We start from the raw sequence: 27,835 nt of genomic DNA on the forward strand, positions 1-27,835 counted from the left end.
TATTTGACCAATCACAGACCAGCAAAGATTTCCTTTGAAGACTACAGAGAGAGCGACTCTCAACTTCAAAGCCACATAGTCAACCACAGTGTACCGTTATACGGCTCTTTTGATGTACATCAAAGGACTAAATTACCTGTTCTGTTCTGTTGCCTCCAGTTTTACGATGAGATAGTCCAGGGGTGTAGAGATCGTAAGTGATCGGAACCCCTTGAGTATCGAGGATGGGTAGCGTCACGTTATATAGTATGTATATATATAAACGTATCTGACAGAACCCGCAGGGGCATTTTAACTAAATTTAATATTATTTCATATAATTTACTACTTATAGGTATGGAAAGGGTCAATATGTAGAATATATAGATATTCATCACAGGTTTACGACGTGGGGAAAAAATACTAAAAACTGAAGCTATTTTTTACGCTCTCAACATACAAATGGAATTCCAATTGAACTTTGAGTTCACATAAAATATATTACCCATAATCTTTGAGATGCACCACAGAATCCAAGCATAGGCTAGCCACGCGAAATATGCACGGTAACCTCAACCATGCACGATCATCTGACCACGCCCATTCCAAGTGTCTGACATAGTCCTTCGGTTGCTGACTTGAGCAAGTCTATCATCTGTCTAGTCGCGTTTAGTCCTATACTTTGTAGGCCTATGACTTAATATTGCGTATCCGTAGTGAATTTAATAGAGTGTTGTTATTTTTTAAGTTAATTGACATTAGATTGGTTTGACAGTGCTCTGCCATATGATTAAGTCGGCTGGAATTTGTCTCACTGATGGTGTCGTCAGCTTACGAATACCACAAACTAGCAGCCAATGAAAAACCTCGGTACAAAATAGTTCGGGCACTTTATTTGTGTCACGTGATTCAGGTGTTCTCGTCGCGTCCTGGAAAGAGTTCGTGAGATATTACAGGTAAGGTAAATAATGTTCGAAAATCTAATTAACAGAGAGTAAGCGTTAATGTTCAGTTTTGTGAAGACCATGGCGACGTGGAAGTTGTTTGCACTTCGCAGATCGATCGCATCGCTGATATTTGGTCGAGAAAAGGCCAGAGTTTCTACACTGTCGACACAGGTGTGGAGAGAACATGGCGGACTTAATACGGAAGCGTATGGGAAAATAACTTTAGCAATGTTTTGTGAAAGAACTGCTTTTCGGACCAGCTGACGATGAAGTGTTATACAAAATATACACTTTCTGCACTAGGCTTCGGTATTAGATATTTAACGGATACAAATGATCTTGCTATTAAACCATATCTTTGCCGCGTTAAAGTTGGACCCTAAATGGTACCCCATTTCACCTATATTAGATTCCGTTACCCCTGTGGTGCCTTAAAATTGTGTCAATATTGACATCGTGATACCCGGCTGTTAATTTAGGTTATTCACCAGGGGACACGAGGTTCAGGGACAAAATTACCCAAGCAGGATACCAATATAGTCTAATATACAAATACTCACACAGGAGACCAGTATCATATTATACATGTATCTATAACCTTATGGTAATATCCAAGTGCTATTGTGACAAAAACCGGACCCGGGTGTGGTATTCCTTGGTATAGCGCGCAGGTAGTACCCAACACCCAGGTCGCAGTTTCTGTCTAACCTTATATTTTGTATGATCCGTAGATTAAGACTACAAGTCTCAACGATTGCTTATCAGGAAATAATCCAGTATAATAAAAACTGAGACAGTCACGACATGTGTTAAATAAGAATTGCAATCTCCATAATTCCAGTAATCTCACAGAGGCTAAGAGCTGTACTCTTGAAACTTATGAGTCTTTCCTGAGAAATCGACTACTGACATCTCACAGGGGCTAAGAGCCGCACTCTTGAAACTTATGAGAGTCTTTCCTAAGCTTGTCATAAAATAGATATACAACAATAATTCATAGAGGCTAAGAGCCGCACTCTTGAAACATGATTTTCATATCCTATAACCAAATAATCCAAGAAATAAATACTTAGACAACTCACAGAGGCTAAGAGACGTACTCTAAAAACATGCGAGTGTCTAATCCTAACTTAAGAAATAACCATTTTCTTCTGGCGCCATTATCCTGCGAGAGCATAGTGACCACTCGCTGGTAACGGTGAAACAGAAGTGTCGAGGCTCTGTGCTTACCCCTATATATAACCTTTGGGATGAGGGCGAGGCTAGGCCGCCCGCTGATTGACTGAAAGCCTCGGTTGGCCTGCCTCACACCCGAGACCTTATACAAAGGAACTATAATATAATTCCTTCGATACTTTATAAATACACATCGTATACAATGCATCTGTACCTAAATCAAATACACAAATCTTAATAAACAATAAAACGATCTAAGTATAATAACAGACATTCTTTACAATATTTCTACAACGCATTCACTCGAAATGCCGACTACGTCATTTTGACAACAAGTTGTCAGCGACGAACACATGAATGTCAACAACGACATTTACAGCTAAATAAATTCATCTAACAATGAAATCAATGGTATCATCAGCGAGATAACTAACACATGGGTTTGTACATTCAATGATTTACATGTAATGTGGATAAAAATACTTAATCTTATATCAAACACATTTCACACACTAGTCATGTTTGTGTATTAATGGAAAGATTGAGACCGTGACATGATGCACTCGTACATTATTTCAATCACTCTCGTATCTTTATAATTGATTCATACAATGCAATAACTCAATCAATGAATAACAAACAATTATCTTCAGCATTTATATTTCCATGTCCACAGCATAAAACTGCCACGCTACGTCCTAGCACTATTTATGTCAGAATTTAATCTTCAAATATTCCCTACCACACAGTATCGTCTATGTAAACTGGAACACTTCGACCCGATCTCTGATGTGAATTGTGAATTTGTAACCGGGGTGAGTTTACTAGCCTTTGAACTTCAAACTTCCCTTTCTAAGCTATTCAGTTTCAGCGTAGTGAAGCCTCAAATTTGATTTTTGTCTGTGCCAATAATTCTGTAACAGAATAAGATAGTGTAGATTTGCATAATCTATGTCAGAACACGATACCTCCACCTTTTCAGAGTTATTCCCCTTCGTTTTTAGTTATAAGTTGAACTTCTGAAGGACATTTCTAGTTTTCTAAATCTGTAGGTGCCTGTCAGATAAATAGGTCGGTAAATGTTTTTAATCTGGTAATAAAAATGTCTGCTCAGACTCGTGTGTGCATGCTGTCCACTATAGCAACACATTAAGTACAAAATGTGTACATTTTTCTGTTTTGAGTTAAAATATTAATTTATAATTCAAATCGGCCCACAGGATCGGATAACACATGACACATTGTTTTACATCAGAATATAATAAACCAGTCGGTAATCATAATAAACTTTCAGACTATAGGCTTACATGTATAAAGCATACACATGTGTATATATATATATATATACAATGTATAGATATATCTACAGTTATTTTCATGGATGTTTTAAATGAAGGGTGAGGATGAGCAGATATTGAGGATAAATTAGACTTTTTGTGTGAGTCGATATCATAATTAACAGGTGAATTGGTGGACACATTGACTTGCTGACTTGGCCACCATCTCTCAGAGTTTGGTATGTGCGGCCACACTTGTTTTTAATGGTGGAATTCGAGACACATTGACCTCTTGGCCACCCTCTCCCAGAGAGTGGGGCCACATAGTGGTAAAGATGTTAAGGGATATAAGCTCTCAGCCCAGAGATAGACAGCTTGTGGTAATATGTTGCGACCAAGAGATAGACGACTGGTGGTAATATGTTGGGACCAAGAGATAGATGACTTAATTGTGGTAATATGTGGCGACCCAGAGATAGACAGCTTGTGGTAATATGTTGCGACCAAGAGCTGTACATGTAGAAGGCTTGTGGTAATATGTCAGGACCCAGACATAGAGGGCTTGTGGTATTATGTTGCCACCCAGAGATAGACGGCTTAAAATGTGGTAATATGTCACGACCCAGAGGTAGAAGGCTTGTGGTAATATGTGGCGACCAAGAGCTGTAGAAGGCTTGTGGTAATATGTGGCGACCAAGAGCTGTAGAAGGCTTGTGGTAATATGTCACGACCCAGATGTAGAGGGCTTGTGGTAATATGTGGCGACCCAGAGGTAGACGACTTGTGGTAATATGTTGCGACCCAGAGGTAGACGACTTGTGGTAATATGTCACGACCCAGATGTAGAGGGCTTGTGGTAATATGTGGCGACCAAGAGCTGTAGAAGGCTTGTGGTAATGTGTTGCGACCCAGAGGTAGACGACTTGTGGTAATATGTCACGACCCAGATGTAGAGGGCTTGTGGTAATATGTGGCGACCCAGAGGTAGAGGGCTTGTGGTAATATGTGGCGACCCAGAGGTAGAGGGCTTGTGGTAATATGTGGCGACCCAGAGGTAGAGGGCTTGTGGTAATATGTTGCGACCCAGAGGTAGAGGGCTTGTGGTAATATGTCGCAACCCAGAGGTGAAGGGCTTGTGTGGTAATATGTCAGCACATATTGATACATAACCATTCAGTTATATATGTACTGTGGTCCAGAGGCAGAGGGATAGCTAGTGCATATGACAGAATGCTCTTTATAATAGACACATCATAATGTTAATTATATAACCTCTGCACAGACTCAGAAATGAATTTCAGTCATTTCTGTTATTTTCACATAAAATGACATACCTCATCACTATTCCTTAAAATCAAAGTTTGACACATCAACTCAACCACCTGGCTTGTAAGTCCCATTGGGGCCACGGTGGCCGAGTGGTTAAGATGTCCCGACATGTTATCACAAGTCCTTCACCTCTGGGATGTTAGTTTGAATCCCATGTGGGGCAGGTACTGTCCGCTGGTCAGTTGTTTTTCTCCAGGTCTGGCTTTCCTCCACCAACAATCTCGGCACATAGCCTCATATATTATATCGTAACTAAGGAAATTATTGGTTATTTGCCTTTCAGCTTGCACATCAAAACAGTATTTTCACTGTTTCTATATTCATGAACTATTCATTAATATTTGTTAATTATTTATCTATAAATACATTTGTTGTTTTGTTTGTTAGACAGAACCAGCAGAGACATGCCTGCTGCTACAGAGGAATCAGGCCTTGGTAAGTTTCCATCATTCAATTTATCTTTTAAACTTTCATTCTTTGAACTACTGTACATTCAATTGCCAATTATAGCAATATGCATGCCAAGTGGACAATAGCATATTTAATGAACCAATCAGTGAGTAATGGACGTATGACTTTCCTTTGGGACTCGCCAAAATTTTGAGAACCCGGCCTCTATATTTCTTTGTTCTGGGACTCATCAAAATTTGAAAATTAGTCGTCTGGACTCTCCTTAGAAAAATTCTGCATAAATTGCTGAGCAATGTAACTGAGTTATATTGAATGGTAATGAATGTTTAAGGAATTTTTTGACAGCGTCAATATTAAAAATAATATTGGAAAATTTGAGTAAAAACTAATTTGTTGTGGTATTCTATTATTACCATATTCAACCCAATTAGCGCCCAGGCATTTCAAAAAAGTGCTTAATAAAACAAAATTATTGCCAATTAACCTATACAGTTTTGGTCTTTGTTTATGCCTGAGGCAATTGAAATTGTGGCCTCAAAAGGGGAAGGGGTGCTTATAGGGACATAGGCACTTATTGGATGGAATATAGTATATTGTAAGTTGATTATGAGATACGTATATATACTAAAATGATGATGTGTGTCAAGTGTAATTCAACATTAATTAGTCTCACCTGCCCAAAAATTAAGATAATTCTCATCTGGTTATTTTTTCAGCCTCATTACATGTTCTGCAAGACAACTTGGGCGAGGTAGGCGATGAAGTTGGTGCTGATCGGGATGATTTGGCCTTCCTAAAACAGTTTCTTGAGAGTCCGCTTCTGGAATCACTTGTTCAGGTAGACAATGGATTTATCATATTCTTTGTGGTTTGCATTAAAATGGATATCATCCCAGGTTTGTGTTAACACCGTGTCCATATCTTTTTTATGCAAAGAAATTTGAAAAATTGACCTTTTTTTTCTGAAAGTGCATTCCAATTATACAAATGACATGTAAAAATCATGATTTTTGGCAATACAGCCAAAATTTATTTTCAGTTAATATTTTTTTTTGTAAAATTATAAACCTATGAATTGTAAATATCATATTTACATCTTTCTTTTTGTCTGGCTGAGCGTTGTTAAGTATAATTACATGTACGTATAAATATACTTAAGAACATGCATGCAGTCTATTTAGTGTATCAACCACAGTAATTGTAGTTATTGTAATTTAATTCCTGCATATTACCCGCGAGCTACATACTAAATATGTAGTGTACTTCCAAGGTTTACACCAACGGACAATCTGCTAGTAAGGGTTCACCGGTTATCTGGAATTTGTTTTTAAAAAATCGTAGAGAATGTATGATTTTGCTTCCCGCGGGCTATGCGCGGATGCCGTTAACAGGCAGGAAATTACAGTACCAGTTTTATTCTTTCGAAAACCAAAACAGGGATGTAAATAAAAGGATTGATCTTCTTTTTATGACTGGGAATATGGTGGTATGAACTTGGTATCAAATGCATTATGTTATAATTAGCACTGTAATAAATATATTTGTTGCAAACTGAGTTCATACTGTTGTATACGCAGTCTAAAAGAAGTTCAATCCTCATAATTACTACAACAGTCAAAATGGAGATCAATCCTTCGATAATTTTAAAAATGTTGGTAATTTTGGGTGCTGAGAAAAATTCATTTGTTTCAGAGTTTGCGCTTGGTGTTCCATAAATTGGGTCCTCCTTAGATGGATTCAGGGGTCCCCTAATAAATTGGAATGGAATTTCAGGGAAAAAAAGTGGGGTTCTTTTGATTTTCTATGCTTTAAAAGGATATGGGGACGGCATAACCACAAGCCTGAATAGCATTTCAAAAATTCTTTTTGATCTGTAGGTAGTAATATTATGACATTAATAACTTAAAACCATTATATACTACAGGCTCAGGATAGATTGGAGCAGGAGCCTGCAGACCAGCCTAGTGATGAGTCTGCTAGCAGAATGGTCGCCGACTGTATCAACGAAATCACCAGACTGGGAAACAATTCACAAGCCATGGAGCTGGAAAAGATTCTCTCATCACCACACTTCACGGTAAGTCATTTTATGGAGATCACAATTTTGAGTTTATTTCAAGAAAAATAAATTTGATTTTGTTAATTTTGTGATCTGATAATTGTTTTTGTGGATTAGATTTTCACAACCTCAGTAAATACCTGTAAAATCCAGAAAATATCCCTACCAAAATGTCTGGTGATACAGTATTTCAGCAGTAAAATTGTGTTGTGTTTTCTGTTAGATCTATTTGGTCAATTAAAGATGCTCCACTGCCGACAGACTAAAAATGATATTCACCATTTGAACAATAATTGGTGTTTAATCGTGTATATAATAGTCTAATTAACACAAAAAATAATATAAAATAATTTATTTTGCCTTTGGTACATGCGCATTCAGTAGTTCATTTCATATAGGATATAGTGGTACAGATTTTTTTCGGGATGCAATTAATTATTTTTCATATTTTTAACTTGAAGTAAAATTAGAAGCTCAAACTTTTCAATGGTGGTAATGGTGTAAAGTAAGTAACTTTTGTAACTGAAGAAAAATACTAAATCGTCTGCTCGAGTTTTTGATAGTGAAAAAATACCATTTGTTAGCGGTGGAGCATCTTTAAAGCTTCGGAGACCCTATGGAAATTTTCCACTTGTGGTTCAGTCTTGTTATTCAAACATGTCTTCTATTGTTGTTATTTTAAAACTGCTCCACCTCTGATAGAACATAAAAGATACTCATCATTTGAACAATAGTTGGTGTTTTAATTCTGATGTACATGTATTTCTTATTAACATAAAAATAACGTAAATGAACTTACATGTATTTTGATCTTGGTGGTTTTTTTAATATAATCAGTACTTCATTTTATAGAGTACATAGTGCTATGGACTTTTTTCATGATTCAATTAAATATTTTTATCTTGAAGTGACATAAAAAGACCGAACTTTTCAATGTTGGTAAAGGTGTAAAGTAGGTAACTTTTGAAACTGAAGAAAATTACTAATTCTTCTGCTCCTATTTTGAAAGAGAAAATATAGCATTCATCAGCGGTGGAGCATCTTTAAGGAAAAAATGTATGATAAGACTTTGTACTGTTTAAACAACAGCGGTTGGAAAGAAAGGGGGCCATGGGTCATAGGGGCATAAAACTGGAAATGGCCTGTTAAAATTTTCCATGTATTATTATAAGATTATAGTGATTTTTTTATGCTTCCAAAAAAGGTTAAAAGTGCCCATATGCTGGATTCACCTTCCTAATCCGTGAAATTATATATTCTCTTCTGGTGGATGATTGTTTTGAAAATGTATGCAAAGAGTTATCTTTCTTTCATGTTAGATGATGATGTCTGCGTATGATGATGTCGCCGACAAAAACTACGAGGAAGAGATAAATGATGTCACACAATTGAGTGCACCACCACCTCCCATGGTTTTCAACAATGTCGCCGACCAGGTCAGACTTGTTGGTATCCGCAAGGACAAAAATGCTCCCCTGGTAAGTCCACTTTAGTTGGTCAAAGTTCAAAGTAAAATTATAGGTCAAAGTTAAAAGTCAGTAAGTCAATGTTCATAGATTTCCAGTTGGGCAAAGTTCAAACAAATTAATCTGGTAGGTCAAACAATATTCAAACAAATCATATGTGAAGTTAGGTCAAAGCTAAATGTCAGGAAATCATAATGTTCAAAGATTTCCAGTTGGGCAAAGTTCAGACAAATTCATCTTGTAGGTCAAAGTTCAAACAATGTTAGTAAGTCAGTATATTCATTTGCTTCCAGCAGGTCAAAGTTCAAGTGTTGCTGTTAATTTAAAATTTATATCAGTAACTTCTTATGGTAGATCATAATATATGTCCCTGTCAGACAGGATCATAAATGGCCAAAATCAAATGTACACTTCTTAATTTTTGACCGCTTGTTAGAATTACTGTAATGACCCTTGACCTTTAACCCACATATTATACTGTGACCTTTAAGATGTCTATGGTATACTTTTGTCTGTGTTACAGGGTATTACTGTGAAGATCGACGAACACAGTGACCTTGTCATCGCCAGAATAATGTCCGGCAGCATGATCGACAAGCAAGGTATGACGAATATGAGAAATGAACACTCCAGTATTAAAACATAGAGTTATCTCCCCTGAATCCATAGAAATCTTTAATTGCTCCAATAGTAAATTATTTTTTCTTTTAAAATTATTTGCATATTATATAGTTATCTCCCCTGAATCCGCAGAAAATTTTCGTTGCTGCATTAGTATTTTTTATTAATTTTTTTAAGAATTATTCCGTATTTGCAAACTACAGAATAATCTATCCATGAGAGCAGGCGTCAATAATATTGTGGCGTCATGTGTTTGTGAGCATAATGGCATAATTTTCAGAATAAAAAATACCATCAAAATATATACCTACCAAAACAACATATATCAAATTGTGGTCATGACCTGGCACTTTCCCACATGAAAATAAATTTTTTGACTCAGAGTTTGAAAGATTTTGGCAATATGTCAGACATTTAAACCATTCGGCCACAGCGGACCCCTCAAAATGAGTACCTACCAACAAGGGAAGTAACTCTGCAATAATCCAATGCCAACGCAGCCCACATGCCTGTGCATGAAGTAACATATTTGGCTTTTTTGTTTCTAGGGTTACTACATGTTGGTGACATCATCAAAGAGGTCAACGGCCTTCAGGTGTTTTCTCCGGAGCAGCTTATGGAGATCATCCGTTTCACGGAGGGGTCAATCACACTCAAAATCGTTCCAACGGTGGTGGATCCACAGATAAAATCACAGGTAACACTGACCTCATCTACCCCTAAAGATTCATAATGAACTGTTCCAGTCTTTTAGTCAGAAGAGTTCAAATGTATCTTCAGGGGTGAATGAGTTAAAATAAAAAATCTATTGGACCCAATAAATACAAGAAATGTTGTATGAGCTTGTTCACTGAATCAATAGGTAGTCACAGGTATTCAGTAATCCAGACTTTTTAAATGATGAAAATCTTGTGGAAAAGTTTTCAGTTTCAAAAACACGCTGACAAATATACACCGTATAAAATTAAGAATTGTCATCACTGTTTGTGCATACACAATTCAACTATGACATTTTAAAAATTTGTGAAATATAAGTGATTATCAATCTATGGATGTTCAGGGCATCCAGTAGACCCCTAAGAGTATGTTTTTGAAACTAAAAAAAAATTTAAATTAAAAAAAAATTGATTTGACTCCCGAGTCTGTTAAAAGTCAAGGGTTAACTGGATGCCCATACACTTATTGCACTAACTCATGCATACACTTAGACTATGACACTAGTAACATGTAATCAATGATTTTTATTCCAATGTTTTGACAGAAATACACCCGTGCACACTTTGTGTAAAATCAATGATTCTCATTTTATGAATGTTTTTACAGAAATACATGCGTGCACACTTTAACTACGACCCTAAAAAGGATCGACTGATCCCCTGTGCTGATGCTGGCCTGACGTTTACTGATGGAGAGGTTTTACAGATTCTCAGTTCAGAGGATCCTAACTGGTGGCAGGTACGTAAAGGCCGGGATGTGTGGGTCGGTAGCTGGGGATGTGTTTGTTGGTAGGTCAGGGGTCGGGATGTGTGGGTCGATAGGTCTGGAGTCGGGATGTGTGGGTTGGTAGGTCTGGGGTCGGGATGTGTGGGTCAGTGGGTCGGGATGTGTGGGTCGATAGGTCAGTGGGTTGGGATGTGTGGGTTGGTAGGTCTAGGGTCGGGATGTGTGGGTCGGGATGTGTGGGTTGGTATGGGTCGGGATGTGTGGGTCGGGGTCGGATGTGTGGGTCAGATGTGTGGGTCAATAGGTCGGGATGTGTGGGGTTGGGTTGGGATGTGTGGGTCGGCTCGGAGTATGGTGGTAGGTAGGGGTATAACAATACATTGGACTATCAATATTTACGATTGTTTGCCTCTAGCTTCATCAATCAATAACAATTTCAACAAGATAACTACGTCGATGGGCATAGCTATTGTAGTTTCAACAGTCAAATATTTTTTGTAACTTTGACTAAATAAAGAACTTACAGGGGGATACAACAGACAACAATAACTATAAAATGACACTTTGTGTGGGTCGAAACTCATTAGTGTTGGGAGGACTTCATAAATTCACAATCGATCATCATCCTTTAAAACTCGGTATAACTAATGATCGATAATTTTGTTTGCTCTGTCGGGCTTGCATGTTACAAAATAGTTCTTGTTTGCTTTTTTCTTTTCTTTTTATTGTTGTGTGTTATATACGGTTGCCAATATGTATTCTTTTATACCATTTGTATCCGTAATCAATAGCTTCATCAATCAATAACAATTTCAACAAGTTGATAAACTTATCGTCGATGGTACGCATAGCTATTGATAGTTTCAACAGTCAAATATTCTTTTTCTGTAACTTTGACTAAAATAAAGAACATTTACAGGTGTAACATTGATACAACAGACTAACAATAACTATAAAATGTCACTTTTTCATGCTATTCAGTCGAAAATCTAACACCAACATTGTTCTCGATCACGAGATCTTCAGTGTGTTTTGAGTTGCTTCTGACACTAGCAGGAAAAGGGAAGCAACTCATAACAAACACTGCACCAGATGTATAACATGTGGCCATTTTAAATGCAATTAATTGACTGGAATTTGATAGAGTTCATAATGTAATGATATTGAAATAGTGTTCACAAACAAATGACGTCACAATCACTACCTCCCAACAAGGGCATTAACTCTTAAATATGTAAAGATAGAATAGTATAGTGCAAACGTTTAAATATTTGGCAATCGACACCCCTAGTAACAGATATGTGATGGTTGGGATGTGTTCAGCAAATGTTCAGGGGTACTTAATCTACATCATCAAACAGTTAGGAAGGAAGGTCGGCCATTTTGTATCACTTCACCAGTAACTGTTTGATTAACATGGCAAGCTTTTCTTTGAATGTGACATAAAGTTAATGCTGAACATTTAAGTTATCTCGGCAATCATTAAAAGTTTTCTTTGACCTTGAATTTAAGATGTTTCAAAATGTTTGACATTGAAATGTTGTGAAACTGTTTGACCTTGACATTTGTGCAGGCTAGAGTGGTCACAAAAGACGAGGACGGTCAGACCGGCCTGATACCTTCACAGTCCCTGGAGGAGAAGAGAAAAGCTTTTGTACAACCCGATTATGATTACTCCAAATCTAGTTTATGTAAGTATAAATCAAATTTTAATATTAAATTTGGGCAAAAGGAATATCAATTGTTATCCGTGTAGAAAATGGTATTAACAGATGATCATGTTTTTGTGCAAAAAGTGTTAAAATAGGGTTAGGCAAAAAAAAATGTCTGTTTAGGGTCACAAGATTTTATATTTTTTAGCCCACCATCATCAGATGGTGGGCTATTCAAATCGCCCTGCGTCCGTGGTCCGTCTTCCGTCGTCCGTAAACAATTCTTGTTATCACTATTTCTTAAAAACTGCTGAAGGTATTTTGTTCAAACTTCACATGGAGGGTCCCCTTGGTCCATATTTGTGCCATACAGATTTTGAGGCTGATCGGAACAAGATGGCCGCCATGCAGCCATCTTTGATTTTGGCAGCTGAAGTTTGTTATCGATATTTCTTGAGAACTACTGAAGGAATTGTGTTCAAACTTCACATGGAGGGTCCCCTTGGTCCATATTTGTGCCATACAGATTTTGAGGCTGATCGGAAAAACAAGATGGCCGCCAGGCAGCCATCTTTGATTTTGGCAGTTGAAGTTTGTTATCAATATTTCTTGAGAACTACTGAAGGGATTTTGTTCAAACTTCACATGGAGGTTACCTGTGGTCCCTATTTGTGCCATACAGATTTTGAGGCTGATCGGAAAAAACAAGATGGCCGCCAAGCAGCCATCTTTGATTTTGGCAGTTGAAGTTTGTTATCGATATTTCTTGAGAACTACTGAAGGGATTTTGTTCAAACTTCACATGGAGGTTACCTTGGTTGTGCCATACAGATTTTAAGGCTGATCGGAAAAACAAGATGGCCGCCAGGCAGCCATCTTTGATTTTGGCAGTTGAAGTTTGTTATCGATATTTCTTGAGAACTACTGAAGGGATTTTGTTCAAACTTCACATGGAGGTTACCCTTGGTCCCTAGTTGTGCCATACAGATTTTGAGGCTGATCGGAAAAACAAGATGGCCGCCAGGCAGCCATCTTTGATTTTGGCAGTTGAAGTTTGTTATAGATATTTCTTGAGAACTACTGAAGGAATTTTGTTCAAACTTCACATGGAGGCAGGCGGCCATCTTGGATTTTGATAGTTAAGGTTTGATATCCGCATTTCTCAAAAAGTGCAGAAGGGATCTTTCTCAAATTTAATATGTAGGTTCCCCTAGGGCCCTTGTTGTGCATATTGCATTTTTGGACCAATCGGTGAACAAGATGGCCGCCAGGCCGCCATCTTGGATTTCGATAGTTAAAGTTTGTTATGGCTATTTCTCAGATAGTACTGAAGGGATCTGTCTCAAATTTCATATGTAGGTTCCCCTAGGGACCTAGTTGTGCATATTGCATTTTGGGACCAATCGGTAACGGTTAACAAGATGGCCGCCAGGCAGCCATCTTTGATTTTTGTTATTCAAAGTTTGTTATCGCTATTTCTCAGAAAGTACTGAAGGGATCTGTCTCAAAATTATTGAATGGATCTGTCTCAAAATTCATATGTAGGTTCCCCTAGGGCCCTAGTTGTGTATATTGTGATTTGGGACTGATTGATCAACAAGATGGCCGCCAAGGAGCCATCTTGGATTTTGATAGTTTGTTACCGCTATTTCTCAAAAGGTACTGAAGCGATCTGTCTCAAATTTTATATGTAGTATGTTTGAAAAAGTTTAAAAAGTAGAGAAAAGATCCATCTTTCCTTTGTCAGATATAGATCATTCTTTGGTGGGCGCCAAGATCCCTCTGGGATCTCTTGTATCAATCAAAAGTTTAGGGTCAGGGGTAAAATCTAGGTAGGGTCGGAGGACCCTAAACAGACATTTTTTTTTTTTGGCCTTACTGTTAAAAATGTTTAGTTACTGATGTACTGTTGATGTTTCAATTCTCAATTAAAGTCAATCATTTATTTGTGAGATTAAGATAAACAAACAGTTGTTGTTGACAGTTACAGTGTGATAAGAAGTGCTTTAATATTTGTAATTTGTATTTTGTATCATCATTGTAGTTTTTTCACATGTGTGTTTTTATTTAAAAGTTAGCACTGGTGACTGAAAACTGGATGAATGATAAATAAAACCATGATTATTTTTTTTTTTTTTTTACATTTCAGTATGTGGTTTAAAAAGAAGGAAGAAGAAAAAGATCAAATACGCAACTAAAAATACGACAGGTATGTATGTGTTTGTTTTGATTTGTCAAGTCTCAATTGACTTGTCATGATTTCATTTTGTCTGTTACAGTACATCGTAAACAACTTTCATTTTTGACAATTCAAAATTCAATAATCTTGGGATCATGAAGTAAATGGAGTAGTGTTGTTCCAAAGTTTATAATTGAAAATGATATTTTATTGGAAATTCAATCAGTTCAATACCGTAAATACCCTTTCACAAAATTTTGTGCTGTACATACATAAGTGCTTCAAAGAATACATGAAAAGTACTTAAATTAAATTACGGCTAAAAATGAGTACATTTACAGTATCAGGCATTGAGAGGTTGATAAATCTTCATATGATACATTTCCAGATTTCGACAGATGCGACTTGACTATTTATGAAGAGGTAGCAAGGATGCCGCCATTCGAGAGGAAAACACTAATTATTGTAGGAGCTAATGGTGTAGGTCGTAGGTCACTAAAAGAAAGACTCCTCAAGGACGATCCACGCAGATTTGGTGCAGTCATGCCACGTATGTCGGTTCTTATACTATTATTTTGTGGTATTTTCCATTGTTCTGTAACACAACAAGAATACATTGTTTTTAAATTCTGTTTCATTCCACAACAATAATATAGTGTTTTCTTATTAGTTTCTCTCTGCGTTTGACCAATCTGTGCACAGTGATATTTATTACATATTATTTTAGCTCCTTTAGAAATCAATATATTTGGAGTTATGTCCCTTCATTAATGTCTCAATCTTTTGTTCCATATTTGCTGGAATTATGTCCCCTGCTTCTGGCCTACATGACCAATGTATATACTGATAAACATGCTAATGTTTATACTGATTGCAGGTAATTACACCTGCAATCTACCTTCATGACTTACCTGTAATTACATTTGATGCCTACCTATATTATTTACCTGTAATTACTTTGATGTCTACCTGTATTAATTTACCTGTAATTACATTACATGCCTACCTGTTTTATTTACCTGTAATTACTTTGATGTCTACCTGTATTAATTTACCTGTAATTACATTTGATGCCTACCTGTATTAATTTACCTGTAATTACATTTGATGCCTACCTGTTTTATTTACCTGTAATTACTTTGATGTCTACCTGTATTAATTTACCTGTAATTACATTACATGCCTACCTGAATTATTTACCTGTAATTACACCTGATTATCTATCTACAGATACTTGTCGAGAAATGAGGGAAGGTGAGGTAAATGGTAAAGGGTATTTTTTTACGGATCGCGAGACGATGGAGGACGACATCAAAGCAGGCCTCTATCTGGAGTACGGAGAATATAACGGCAATCTGTATGGAACAAAAATAGACTCAATAAACCATGTGACAAATGCGGGGAAAATGTGTGTGCTTGATGTCAACCCCACGGTAAGATTTTAGACTCATTTGTTTCCACTCATGTTCTGTTTGTTGTGTTAGCTTTCTGAAAAGTATCATACAGTTTGAGATATTTGACAAACAGTTCTGTTTATAATGTTCAAATATATTTGAATTAAAAACGTATTTAATTTTGATATTTTTGTCTATATCAGATAAATTCTGTTAATAAAATTACATTTTTCATATTTTTTTTAATCAGCTAAATGAAGTTGTGTCATGTGATTCTCGATAATTTTACTTGGTCAATGTTTTTTCTCAGGTTAATAAAACCATATGTTGACCTTATCAAAATGCTACGATAATTGTTTTATTATTTTACTACAGTCGCTGAAAATCCTGAAGACGGCCGAGTTTATGCCATTTGTGGTGTTCATAGCAGCGCCCAGTGCTGAAGCTCTGAAACGCATGTACGACCTGGGACGACAGAAAGGCATTGTGGTCCGGAGAGGGGTTAGTAACATTAACGATATTTATACATCATTTCTCAACAAAAATGTGTCGGGGCCCAGTTTCATGAACATTCCTTAAATTTAAGGAATTCCTTAACTTAACATTTCCATAGGAAATCATTACAGATTTTAAGGAAGAGCTCCTTAAGATTTTTTCCCTTAACTTTTGTGATACTTTTCTATGGGGAAATTTAAGTTAAGGATCCCTCAAAGTTCGGGAATGTTCATGAAACTGGACCCTGTTTGGCCTCTTCATCTTTACCTGTGGTATTTAGCTAGGAGCTCGCTACAGACAAATCTAGTGTTGGATTTTGTCATGAGCCCCAGAGATTTTAAACCTGATGTCATGCGACCAAATCAGTCTAGCATCCTAGTAGAGCAATAGTATCTGGTAGCATCCTCTGTTCTGGTTGAGTGATGGTCTGGACACTTAAGATGTAGATTGCTTTGTAATCCCGGTCTGAAATCAGCTTGGTAGTACCACATACAGTTTCACCTGTCTCTAGAGATAGCCCATGTTGGTTTTAGCTGTGAGATATTTTTCTGTCAAACCTTTGAGGTATGACAGGTTGTTCATGTTAACGTTTAAGTTAGCAAGTACAGGAAAAATACAACATTTTCGATGCATTCAATACCGTTACATTCTGCGTCATGAATTAACGTCGTGTAATAGTGCCATGCATTGTTGATGACGTCATCAAAATTGACGTATTGTCATCAGACTAACGAGTTCATGCTGCAGTGAGAATGCCATTTTGATTCCCACCTCATCCTTTTCTGTAACAGTATTTCTCTCATACCTACGTGTCTAATACTGGCTGGTCCAGGGCAATACACTCACGTCTCCTGAGGCTGTATTGCATGGCTACCCATGCAATAAAGCCTCGTGACGTCACGGCGTCAACAAAATCTCTATTTCCCCGGTAAAATTTTGAACATTTTTTTTCACAAATATGACTGGTTTTACTATAAAGGATGCAGACAACAGAATTTGTTATGAAAATATCACATAATTTTTCATGTATGGAAAATTGACTTCCAGTCGTCGATTTCTTCGAATTTATTTCAAAATGACAGGATAATATAGATGTAAAATTGCAATAAAACATCAAGGTATGAAAGAAAAATACTTATTAAAAAATTATATTATTTGGGAGAAATATCAATTGCCATTCAGTCATGGACTTATAACAATGTGTGTCAAAAACAACAAAATTTCACCCTTGCGGGAATTCATGAATGTCCAACCTTTATCAAGAATTCATGAATTACCCCTCGCTTTGTGATCATGATCTTGTTGTCATACCCCCAAAGCAAGGAAATATTCTATTATTCAGCTCATAGAAAATTAAACAAGAGATATCTACATATGTTAGCCGAATTGAATGGTTCTCACCAAAACCATCCTGATATCTAAACATATTACTCATGATTTGTTTTCTTTTACCAGAAATCTGGAGCTGGAAAGGTGGACTTAAAAACAGTAAGTATCGATATATTACTGTGAAGAGTTCGGTCATTAATTAATGTGATGGACCATGTGGTTTATAGTTTGTGAAAGTTCAGTTCAAAAGTCATGGGGTTAAAATAAGGAGTCATTGAAATTTCACATAATGTAACCCAATTTATTTTGACAGCAACTTAATTTTGCATTTTTATAATTATGACTTTTTAATTACAATTTAATTTCGCGATCTAGATTTCCATGAATCTATTTCACCTGTATTTGATTTATATTTCAAATCAGTAAAATTTTATCACATGCGAAAATAAGTTTTTGTATTTGATACATTTATATTTTCACTATTTTGGATCACTCACAAAATACCTGAAATTTAATTGGGCGAGAAAAATATGTTGGATTGCAGTTCTACGTCCAGTTTTGTCCTAGCAAAAACACAGAACACAAATGTATTTCTTTGTTTTTACTGAATGTATTGTTTTAATCTAGGATGACGACTATCGCAAGGCTGTGGAGGAGAGCGCCCAGATCGAACGAGTTTACAAAGGTCTGTTTGACATGACGATAGTCAATGACAGTTTCGAGGATGCTTACAAACAACTGAGAATGGCACTCAATGACCTCGGCACGGAGTCGCAGTGGGTTCCCATCAACTGGGTATACTGAAGGGTTAAAGGTCACAGAGGGTCAGGGAAAATTCTGCTTAAGCAATGCTTGGTGAACATTAAATGTGGATTGGAGCGAGCCATGCAGCAAGTTTGACCAGTATTCCCAGCAATATGTCACCAGAAAAAGGTTTCCCTTGAATGACCTTGACCTATCCATGGTCACCACACAACACGAGCCAATCATCACATGTTTGCCTTATTCACCCAGGACAGAACGGCCAGATTTGTACTACATCTAATTCTGTTGAGAGGAAAAAAAACAACTTTTCATCAAAATATGCATTACATTATTGTTTTAACTCTTTGACCCCTGAAACTTTATAAGGAAGTTCCTTTGTGTCTTCAGGGGTCGCATGAGTTAATTTTATCTGATTGTATAACAGATTGGAAATTTTCATTTTTGGTTGTTCAATGACATTCAATTCTTAACTTAAATTTTACACTTTGGGAATCTTATTACTGTGTAAATTGTATGTATCGGCTTCCTGTTGAGGTATAACTACTTACGCCCCTGAATAACAGTCAACTGCTGTAAACAAATTTATTTCATATTGCAATTAAATTTGCGTCATTCATAGGCAATTACAATTAACAAATTTAAAGTATATCGCCATGAAGATGTTTCACCTACAAGAACTACCATTTAAACTGTAATTTAATAGTGATAATTAATTGGTAAGAAAATGAAAATTTGTTAGGCCACCATCACAATAAGTTGGTTTTCAGTTTTTTTTAGAAATTGCTTATTTATTATAAAATTACAATCATGTAAAATTGAATGTGAAATGTTCAAAGTAAAAGTTGTGTATAGGAATTGTTAAGCAGTTTGTGATATTCTGTGTTTTCAGAGTTATCTGCCCTTGTAGGTTAGGTATTGATTATAATGACATGCGTTTGAACATAAAGTCATAGTATTAAGATAAAACGATGTGAGTTTCTCTCACAAAATAATGACATCATAATGAATACCTACCCACAAGGGAGCTAACTCTTAATATTCAAAGACAAAATACAGTTTTGATTGAACTCTTTCGCTGTAATTAATTTTCGCGAATCCCTTTGCACCGTAAAATTAATTAGTATGCGCAAATAAGTTTGTTCACAGTATTTTTTCAATTAGTAGTTGTAAGATCATATATTATAACCTTGTTGACATTCAGTATTCTTATATCAAAATTGAATGATTAATTGGGATAATTAATATGAGTGTTGTTTTGAAATTAATTTCTGATAAAGGAAAAATCATTTGTGATGAATTGTAAATCTGCATGTTTGATTAACATGGCGCAAATTTAAAGTTCTAGTGCGCAGTATGGAAGATAGTTTAATGCTTAAAGTGAATAGTCGGGCAAAGAAAACCAGTCTAAATGCGTTCATTGGCCTTCCAAAAGTTCTCACATATTAATAGGATGGTCAAGTTCTGCTTAGTTTCGCAGTTCTGACCATTAAAGTAAAGAAAAGTTGAAAGCATTGAAATCGAGGCTGCATGGAAATGTAACCACAGACGTTAGTGAGCCGGGAGGACGTTTTAGAATTCCCATACTTTAAATTAATTTTTCGTACGCAGACAGATTTTGACGAGAGATTTTATTTTTCTATTTCATAAGAAATAATACTGGATACATTCACACCATTTCACCAACTTTAGCCATCCTTGCCCGACTGTTCACTTTAAATCACTCACTTTCAATTTATCTAGCAAAATATCTAATAACTATTTATTAAGAAAACTAAAACGAAGAAAATAATATAGATAGCTATGAATAATTAAGAAAAACAAGAAACAAGAAATTATATCTTTATTACATTGTATTTATTAAACTTCAATGAAGAAAAGACATAATCAAGAAACGATTCATAGTTGTATGAATGCATTAAAACAGATGCGATAGTCAGTTTTTCATCAACCATGGCAAATTTTGCATTCAATGTTGATAAAGAGCTTGGTACTATAACCCTATAAAATTGAAAAAAAAATATAACTAAATATTAGCTAGTAGACGAGAAATGGATGAGAAGATCAAGGATATATATGCACCATTATTTCATTGAATTCGGAGACTTTTTATTTGTAATTTATAAGTGTTTATATTTTAAAAAATCAAACTTTCATAAACATATAGAGTTAGAGGCAAGCATGTGGTTAGAAAATGTTTTGATTTTTGGGGTAAAAAATATACACCAAATATTAACTAGGACGTTCAGTATTCCGAATAAAGTTTAAACTGAGCAAGAGGCCCATGGGCCTTAACGGTCACCTGAGTTAGAATACATAATGAAACAAATAATGAAACAAATTAAAGACATATAAACACTATATGCTGGGCCTTGAAGTTGGTCAGTGATTTATAAATTTGACCTTTTTAGACTATGAAGAGTATTTGCTTCCATCAAACCTGTGAACTTAGAGGTATTTTTTGAAATTTTAATCAATTTGACCCTGTTTGGTCCTGCCCCTCTGGTCCCCCAGGGGGTCATCAAGGACGGATATGGATGTTAAAATGCTATATCTTAGGCTAATAATTCTAATCAAGTTTGACTAATCCTACGGAAAATTGGGCAAATAATGTTCACAAAAAGGTTTTTACTATATAAACTAAAGTAAACTTGACCCCTCCCCAGGGGGGTAACGTGAGACCCCAAGATCATATAATTCACAGTTTTTATAAAACACCTGAAGACCTTTCCATCTATAATTATTTGATTCTACTATATCCAGAATTTTAGAAGATTTTTGAAGTTTTAGCCTATTTGACCCTTTTTAGCCCCCCCCCCCCCCCCCCCCTGCCCCCAAGGGGTCAGCCAGGACCAATGTGGATATGATATTAAAATGCTATCTCAGGCTAATAATTCTAACCAAGTTTGACTCATTTCCTATGAAAATTGAGCAAAAAATGCTCATTAATGTGTTTTTCCTATATAAACTATAGTAAACTTTACCCCCTCCCCAAGAGGAAACAGGAGACCCCAGGGTCATATAATTTACAATTTTTATAAACAAACTTTAAGACCTTTTCATATCTATAAAGTGTATTTGACCATTTCCAGAATTTTAAAAGAATATTTTTGAAGTTTTAGCCTATTTGACCTTTTTTTGGCCCCGCCCCTCTGTTCCCAGGGGGTCGGCCAGAACCAATGTGGAAATGATATTAAAATGCTATATCAGGCTAATAATTCTAACCAAGTTTGACTCCTTTCCAATGAAAATTGAGCAAAAAATGCTCATAAATGTGTTTTCCCTATATAAACTATAGTAAACTTGACCCCCTCCCCAGGGGGAAACGTGAGACCCCAGGGTCATATAATTCACAATTTTTGTAAGGACCTTAAGACCTTTCTATTTATGAAAAGTATTTGATTCTACCATATCCAGAATTTCAGAAGAAGATTTTTGAAGTTTTAGCCTATTTGACCCCTTTTGACCCCGCCCCTAAGGCCCCTGGGGGTCAGTTATAGAAAATTTGTTAATAGGATTAAATGGCCATCTCATACTGATAATTCTGACAACATTTGACTCATTTCCTATTACAAATGACCAAATAATGCGCAAAAATATGTTTTCTCAATATAAAGTATTGTAAATTTAACCCCCTCCCCAGGGGGGAAACTAGAGACCCCAGGGTCATATAATTCACAATTTTTGTAAAGGACCTTAAGACCTTTCTATCTATGAAAAGTATTTGATTCTACCACATCTGTGAGTAGAGAAGAAGATTTTTGAAATTTTACTCAATTTTACCCACTTTTGTCCCCTCCCACAGCCCCCTGGGGGGTGGGGACCATATAATTCACAATTTTGATTGGCCTTATGCCTTAGAAGGTTTGTGCAAAATTTCATTGAAATTGCTTCAGCAGTTTTGGAGAAGAAGTCGAAAATGTAAATTGTTTACGGACATACGACGGACGGACGACGGACGACGCACGCACGACGCACGACGACGGACAAAAGGCGATTAGAATAGGTCACTTGAGACTTCGTCTCAGGTGACCTAATAAAGTTTAAACTGATAGTGAAGATTTGTCTGTGCTTTTGCTTTCTTAATTGTTTTTTTATTAAAAAGTGCTTTGGTCTGATTGGAAGTTACATAGAACTGTCTTAATGGGGTTTTATTTAAATCAGAGGACATTGTACCTGGTAGATATTTATACTCCAATTAACTCATTCACCCCTGAAAACACATTTAGACTCGTCTAAATCAAACGCTAGACCAGTCCATTATGAAATCTCAGGGTTGAATGAGTTAATCAATAACATTTTACTGCAGAAATTCATATTAAAAGGCAAGTGCTGACTGTCTGGTCATATTATAATATGGTCGACTCAATTAATTTATAGACTAGTGACCCAATTTTCATTCTTCTGGTTGACCTAATTTAATTTTGTTGACCTAATTTTATCAGGTTGTACTAATCTCATTCCATTGACGTTTTTTTCTGTCCTGTTGATTTGAATGTTATTTTGTTTTTCTGTTGAGATTCCGATGTTATGAAATAACCTTACACGATGATATACTGTACTGTCAGCCATTTTATTTTTGCGATTTACAAATTTTTGCGCAATTTCGTACGATCATAGAGCTTGAATGTTAATTCAAATGTTTCATGACTAATTGTACAGATGGTAGACATGATCGTCTGATAATCAGTAAGAGAACCAAGTCTGCTCATGAAGTTTTGCTTTTGCGATTTTGTTAAAAATGAAGAAGAAACTCAATTTTGTGTACACAAATATAAAATGGTTTCCGGTATAGTTATACGTTATATATACTTGTTAACTTGGGAAGAGTCCTCAGTCCTGTTCAATGCTTAATCCTATCCATACTTAGTATTTTACAACAAATAATGCCTTGGTCAGCGCTTAAATTGAAACCAATATGAAAGCTATTTCATGTTGTTTGGAATTTTCTTTCAAAACATTCTGAACAGTTACCACTCAGGTTTATTTACATTCGTTTCCATTTCTTCATGGATATTTTTTCCTGATAATGAATTGTATATTTGGCATTTAATATAAGGATAATATATAATAACTTACATAAATTGTCTATGGTTTTGTTGATATGTCCAGCTTTGCCAAATATCTTGTTGATATATTGTTAACCAGCTTCTTTTTGATGTGTCTTAATTTTGAGATTTTATGCGTAGTGACTCCTTCACGTCAATTTAATTCGTGATTTCTTGACTCACCTTAAAATGCATGAAACGTACATTTTCATGACATTTATTTTCAAAATTTTCAAATTCCAGTGAATTACGCCAAATTTAATAGCACACAAAAATTAGTTGATTTAAAGTATGTAATTATCAAAATAATTTTGTGATAATTAACATTGAAATCTCAATATCACAAGACACAAATATTAAGAAACAAAATATGCAACAATCTATGGGTGAAAATACTTTTTGCGAAACTATGATGAAAACACTAATTAATGAATTGTCAACATCTCACTTCTAAGGCATGCTAGTTAAATAATTTCTTGTATACACCAGCAAAATAATGTATGAGCTTTCTTGTTTGTCGAAGTGTCAATGGTTGGATCGGATTTGTTTATGAAATATCAGACCATGTGGTTTTTTGTTAAGAAATGCACATGACCATATATAACTACACTGTAAAGTGCTTTGAGTTTGCAGCATCAATATTTCGTGGTTTCACATTTCCGTCTTTGCATATTACAGAGTTACTTCCCTTGGTAGGTATTCATTCTTATTGTTTTGTGAGCGAAACTCGCTCGTTTTCTCTAATGTAATATGATATATGACTGGAGCCCAACTTTCAGTGTTTGTTTCAACATCTTCTGTCTAAAGATTTGTAGTTCGAATACTTCTTTTTCCCATCCAGGATCAGATTTCATCATCAATGTATTATTGGCCCCAAGACAAATCTGTGTTTGTCACGAGTTTCTGTTATATATTACCGTAAACCAACTTATATTCGTGCTGAATTTTCTGACATTTCTCAGGCAATATAAAATCTTGAAAATAAATGGCCTTGAATTTGCTCGCAACATATGCAAAATAAAAACGATATTTGACCAAATAATCGTGGCCGTGAAATTAAGTTGGTTCTTTCAATCTTTCCCGTCCAATCAGACATTCTATATGATAGGCTGAGTACAGAATAAATATATACATGAACTTTAACCTTTGTTTGGGGTCAAGGATTAGAGGTCACATTGTTTTGTTGGTATATAGAGTGTATATTTTATTAATAAACCTGTAGATTAAATATATATATTTTTGTGATCACTTTCACTTTCCATCATAGGATGGAATATTCATCATCATGGTGCATATATACTTAATGTATAACATGTATCACATTGTGGTTAGAAATTTACCTGTATACATGTATATATATACCTAATGTATAACACATATCACATTTTTGTTAGAAATTTACTTGCATACATGTATATAGTGGAGAAGACAATGCGCTGTAAATAAATAATTTTACTAGATTTTTTTCATTGTGTATTTTTATACCTTTATACCATCATCCGAGGGATCTTATGATGTCCACCATTGATAAATATTTATCAGTAAAATTAAAATTAAAAAAAGAAATGGAAGATGGTTATTTTCTCTGCTTCTCTCATCTTTTTATTAATAAAATTAAACTTAAATATGCAATATTTATGGGAATTATCCTTCATTTCTTTCTGAGTGGTAACAATTAAACATCAATTGTCAAAATCAAAGATGGCTGCAATTTGGCTATGTTTTCCTTATTCCTCCCAAAATACCATATAAACAACTAAGAAACAGGATATAAATCAGCGACCAGGTCTTGCCATACCGTGTCTTTATGGTTACCACATTACAGGTCTGCGACCCAGTCTCGCCATACCGTATCTTTATGGTTACCACATTACAGGTCTGCGACCCGGTCTTGCCATACCGTATCTTTATGGTTACCACATTACAGGTCAGCGACCTGGTCTCGCCATACCGTATCTTTATGGTTACCACATTACAGGTCAGAGACCAGGTCTGGCCATACCGTATCTTTATGGTTACCACATTACAGGTCAGAGACTAGGTCTCGCCATACCGTGTCTTTATGGTTACCACATTACAGGTGTGCGACCTGGTCTCGCCATACCGTATCTTTATGGTTACCACATTACAGGTCAGCGACCTGGTCTTGCCATACCGTATCTTTATGGTTACCACATTACAGGTCAGCGACCTGGTCTCGCCATACCATATCTTTATGGTTACCACATTACAGGTCAGAGACTAGGACTTGCCATACCATATCTTTATGGTTACCACATTACAGGTCAGCAACCGGTCTCGCCATACCATATCTTTATGGTTACCACATTACAGGTCAGCGACCAGGTCTCGCCATACCGTGTCTTTATGGTTACCACATTACAGGTCAGAGACCAGGTCTCACCATACCATATCTTTATGGTTACCACATTACAGGTCAGCGACCCGGTCTTGCCATACCTTGTCTTTATGGTTACCATATTACAGGTCAGCAACCGGTCTCACCATACCGTATCTTTATGGTTACCACATTACAGGTCAGCGACCCGGTCTCTCCATACCGTGTCTTTATGGTTACCACATTACAGGTCAGCGACCCGGTCTCGCCATACCATATCTTTATGGTTACCACATTACAGGTCAGCGACCTGGTCTCGCCATACCGTATCTTTATGGTTACCACATTACAGGTCAGCGACCCGGTCTCGCCATACCATATCTTTATGGTTACCACATTACAGGTCAGCGACCCGGTCTCGCCATACCATATCTTTATGGTTACCACATTACAGGTCAGCGACCCGGTCTTGCCATACCGTGTCTTTATGGTTACCACATTACAGGTCAGCGACCCGGTCTCGCCATAGCCATACCATATCTTTATGGTTACCACATTACAGGTCAGAGACTAGGACTTGCCATACCGTATCTTTATGGTTACCACATTACAGGTCATAGACCTGGTCTCGCCATACCGTATCTTTATGGTTACCACATTACAGGTCAGCGACCCGGTCTCTCCATACCGTATCTTTATGGTTACCACATTACAGGTCAGCGACCTGGTCTTGCCATACCGTATCTTTATGGTTACCACATTACAGGTCAGCGACCTGGTCTCGCCATACCATATCTTTATGGTTACCACATTACAGGTCAGCGACCAGGTCTCGCCATACCGTATCTTTATGGTTACCACATTACAGGTCAGCGACTAGGTCTCGCCATACCGTATCTTTATGGTTACCACATTACAGGTCAGAGACCAGGTCTCACCATACCATATCTTTATGGTTACCACATTACAGGTCAGCGACCTGGTCTCGCCATACCGTATCTTTATGGTTACCACATTACAGGTCAGCGACCCGGTCTCGCCATACCGTATCTTTATGGTTACCACATTACAGGTCAGCGACCAGGTCTCGCCATACCGTATCTTTATGGTTACCACATTACAGGTCAGCGACCCGGTCTCGCCATACCGTATCTTTATGGTTACCACATTACAGGTCAGAGACCAGGTCTCACCATACCATATCTTTATGGTTACCACATTACAGGTCAGCGACCAGGTCTCACCATACCGTATCTTTATGGTTACCACATTACAGGTCAGCGACCCGGTCTCGCCATACCGTATCTTTATGGTTACCACATTACAGGTCAGCGACCAGGTCTCGCCATATACCGTATCTTTATGGTTACCATATTACAGGTCAGCGACCTGGTCTCGCCATACCATATCTTTATGGTTACCATATTACAGGTCAGCGACCTGGTCTCTCCATACCGTATCTTTATGGTTACCACATTACAGGTCAGCGACCCGGTCTCGCCATACCGTATCTTTATGGTTACCACATTACAGGTCAGCAACCGGTCTCTCCATACCGTGTCTTTATGGTTACCACATTACAGGTCAGCGACCTTAGCTCGCCATACCGTATCTTTATGGTTACCACATTACAGGTCAGAGACTAGGACTTGCCATACCGTGTCTTTATGGTTACCACTCTACAGGTCAGCGACCAGGTCTCGCCATACCGTATCTTTATGGTTACCACATTACAGGTCAGAGACCAGGTCTCACCATACCGTGTCTTTATGGTTACCACATTACAGGTCAGCGACCAGGTCTCGCCATACCGTATCTTTATGGTTACCACATTACAGGTCAGAGACCAGGTCTCACCATACCGTATCTTTTGATATGGTTACCACATTACAGGTCAGCGACCAGGACTCGCCATACCGTAATCTTTATG

General features: G+C 36.7%; 1 protein-coding gene and 1 long non-coding RNA gene across 3 annotated transcripts in view; both read left to right on the forward strand.

Annotated features, from left to right (window-relative positions):
• Nucleotides 1-25,027, forward strand: part of LOC138311163 (uncharacterized) — a 159,113-nt gene extending 134,086 nt beyond the window's left edge. Inside the window, exon 2 of the long non-coding RNA XR_011206534.1 lies at nucleotides 22,526-25,027. This is a non-coding gene — a long non-coding RNA (uncharacterized lncRNA). The remainder of the gene's footprint in view (nucleotides 1-22,525) is intronic.
• LOC138311141 (protein PALS2-like) lies at nucleotides 859-20,528 on the forward strand. Of its 2 annotated transcripts, none has more exons than XM_069252608.1 (15): nucleotides 859-935; nucleotides 5,096-5,143; nucleotides 5,836-5,957; nucleotides 7,044-7,196; nucleotides 8,498-8,656; nucleotides 9,168-9,246; nucleotides 9,814-9,962; nucleotides 10,589-10,720; nucleotides 12,282-12,399; nucleotides 14,510-14,569; nucleotides 14,928-15,089; nucleotides 15,770-15,972; nucleotides 16,309-16,434; nucleotides 17,884-17,916; nucleotides 18,385-20,528. In XM_069252608.1, exons 2-15 carry the CDS (start codon nucleotides 5,113-5,115, stop codon nucleotides 18,559-18,561), a joined length of 1,704 nt encoding a protein of 567 aa, XP_069108709.1. In that variant the 5' UTR covers nucleotides 859-935; nucleotides 5,096-5,112; the 3' UTR covers nucleotides 18,562-20,528. The 2 variants fall into 2 exon arrangements, with proteins under 2 accessions (XP_069108709.1, XP_069108710.1); XM_069252609.1 differs by having other exon boundaries at nucleotides 908-935; nucleotides 5,100-5,143.
• Nucleotides 25,028-27,835: the final 2,808 nt, after the last annotated feature.

The sequence above is a fragment of the Argopecten irradians genome, chromosome 16 (assembly GCF_041381155.1).
Source record: "Argopecten irradians isolate NY chromosome 16, Ai_NY, whole genome shotgun sequence".
Lineage (NCBI taxonomy): Eukaryota > Metazoa > Mollusca > Bivalvia > Pectinida > Pectinidae > Argopecten > Argopecten irradians.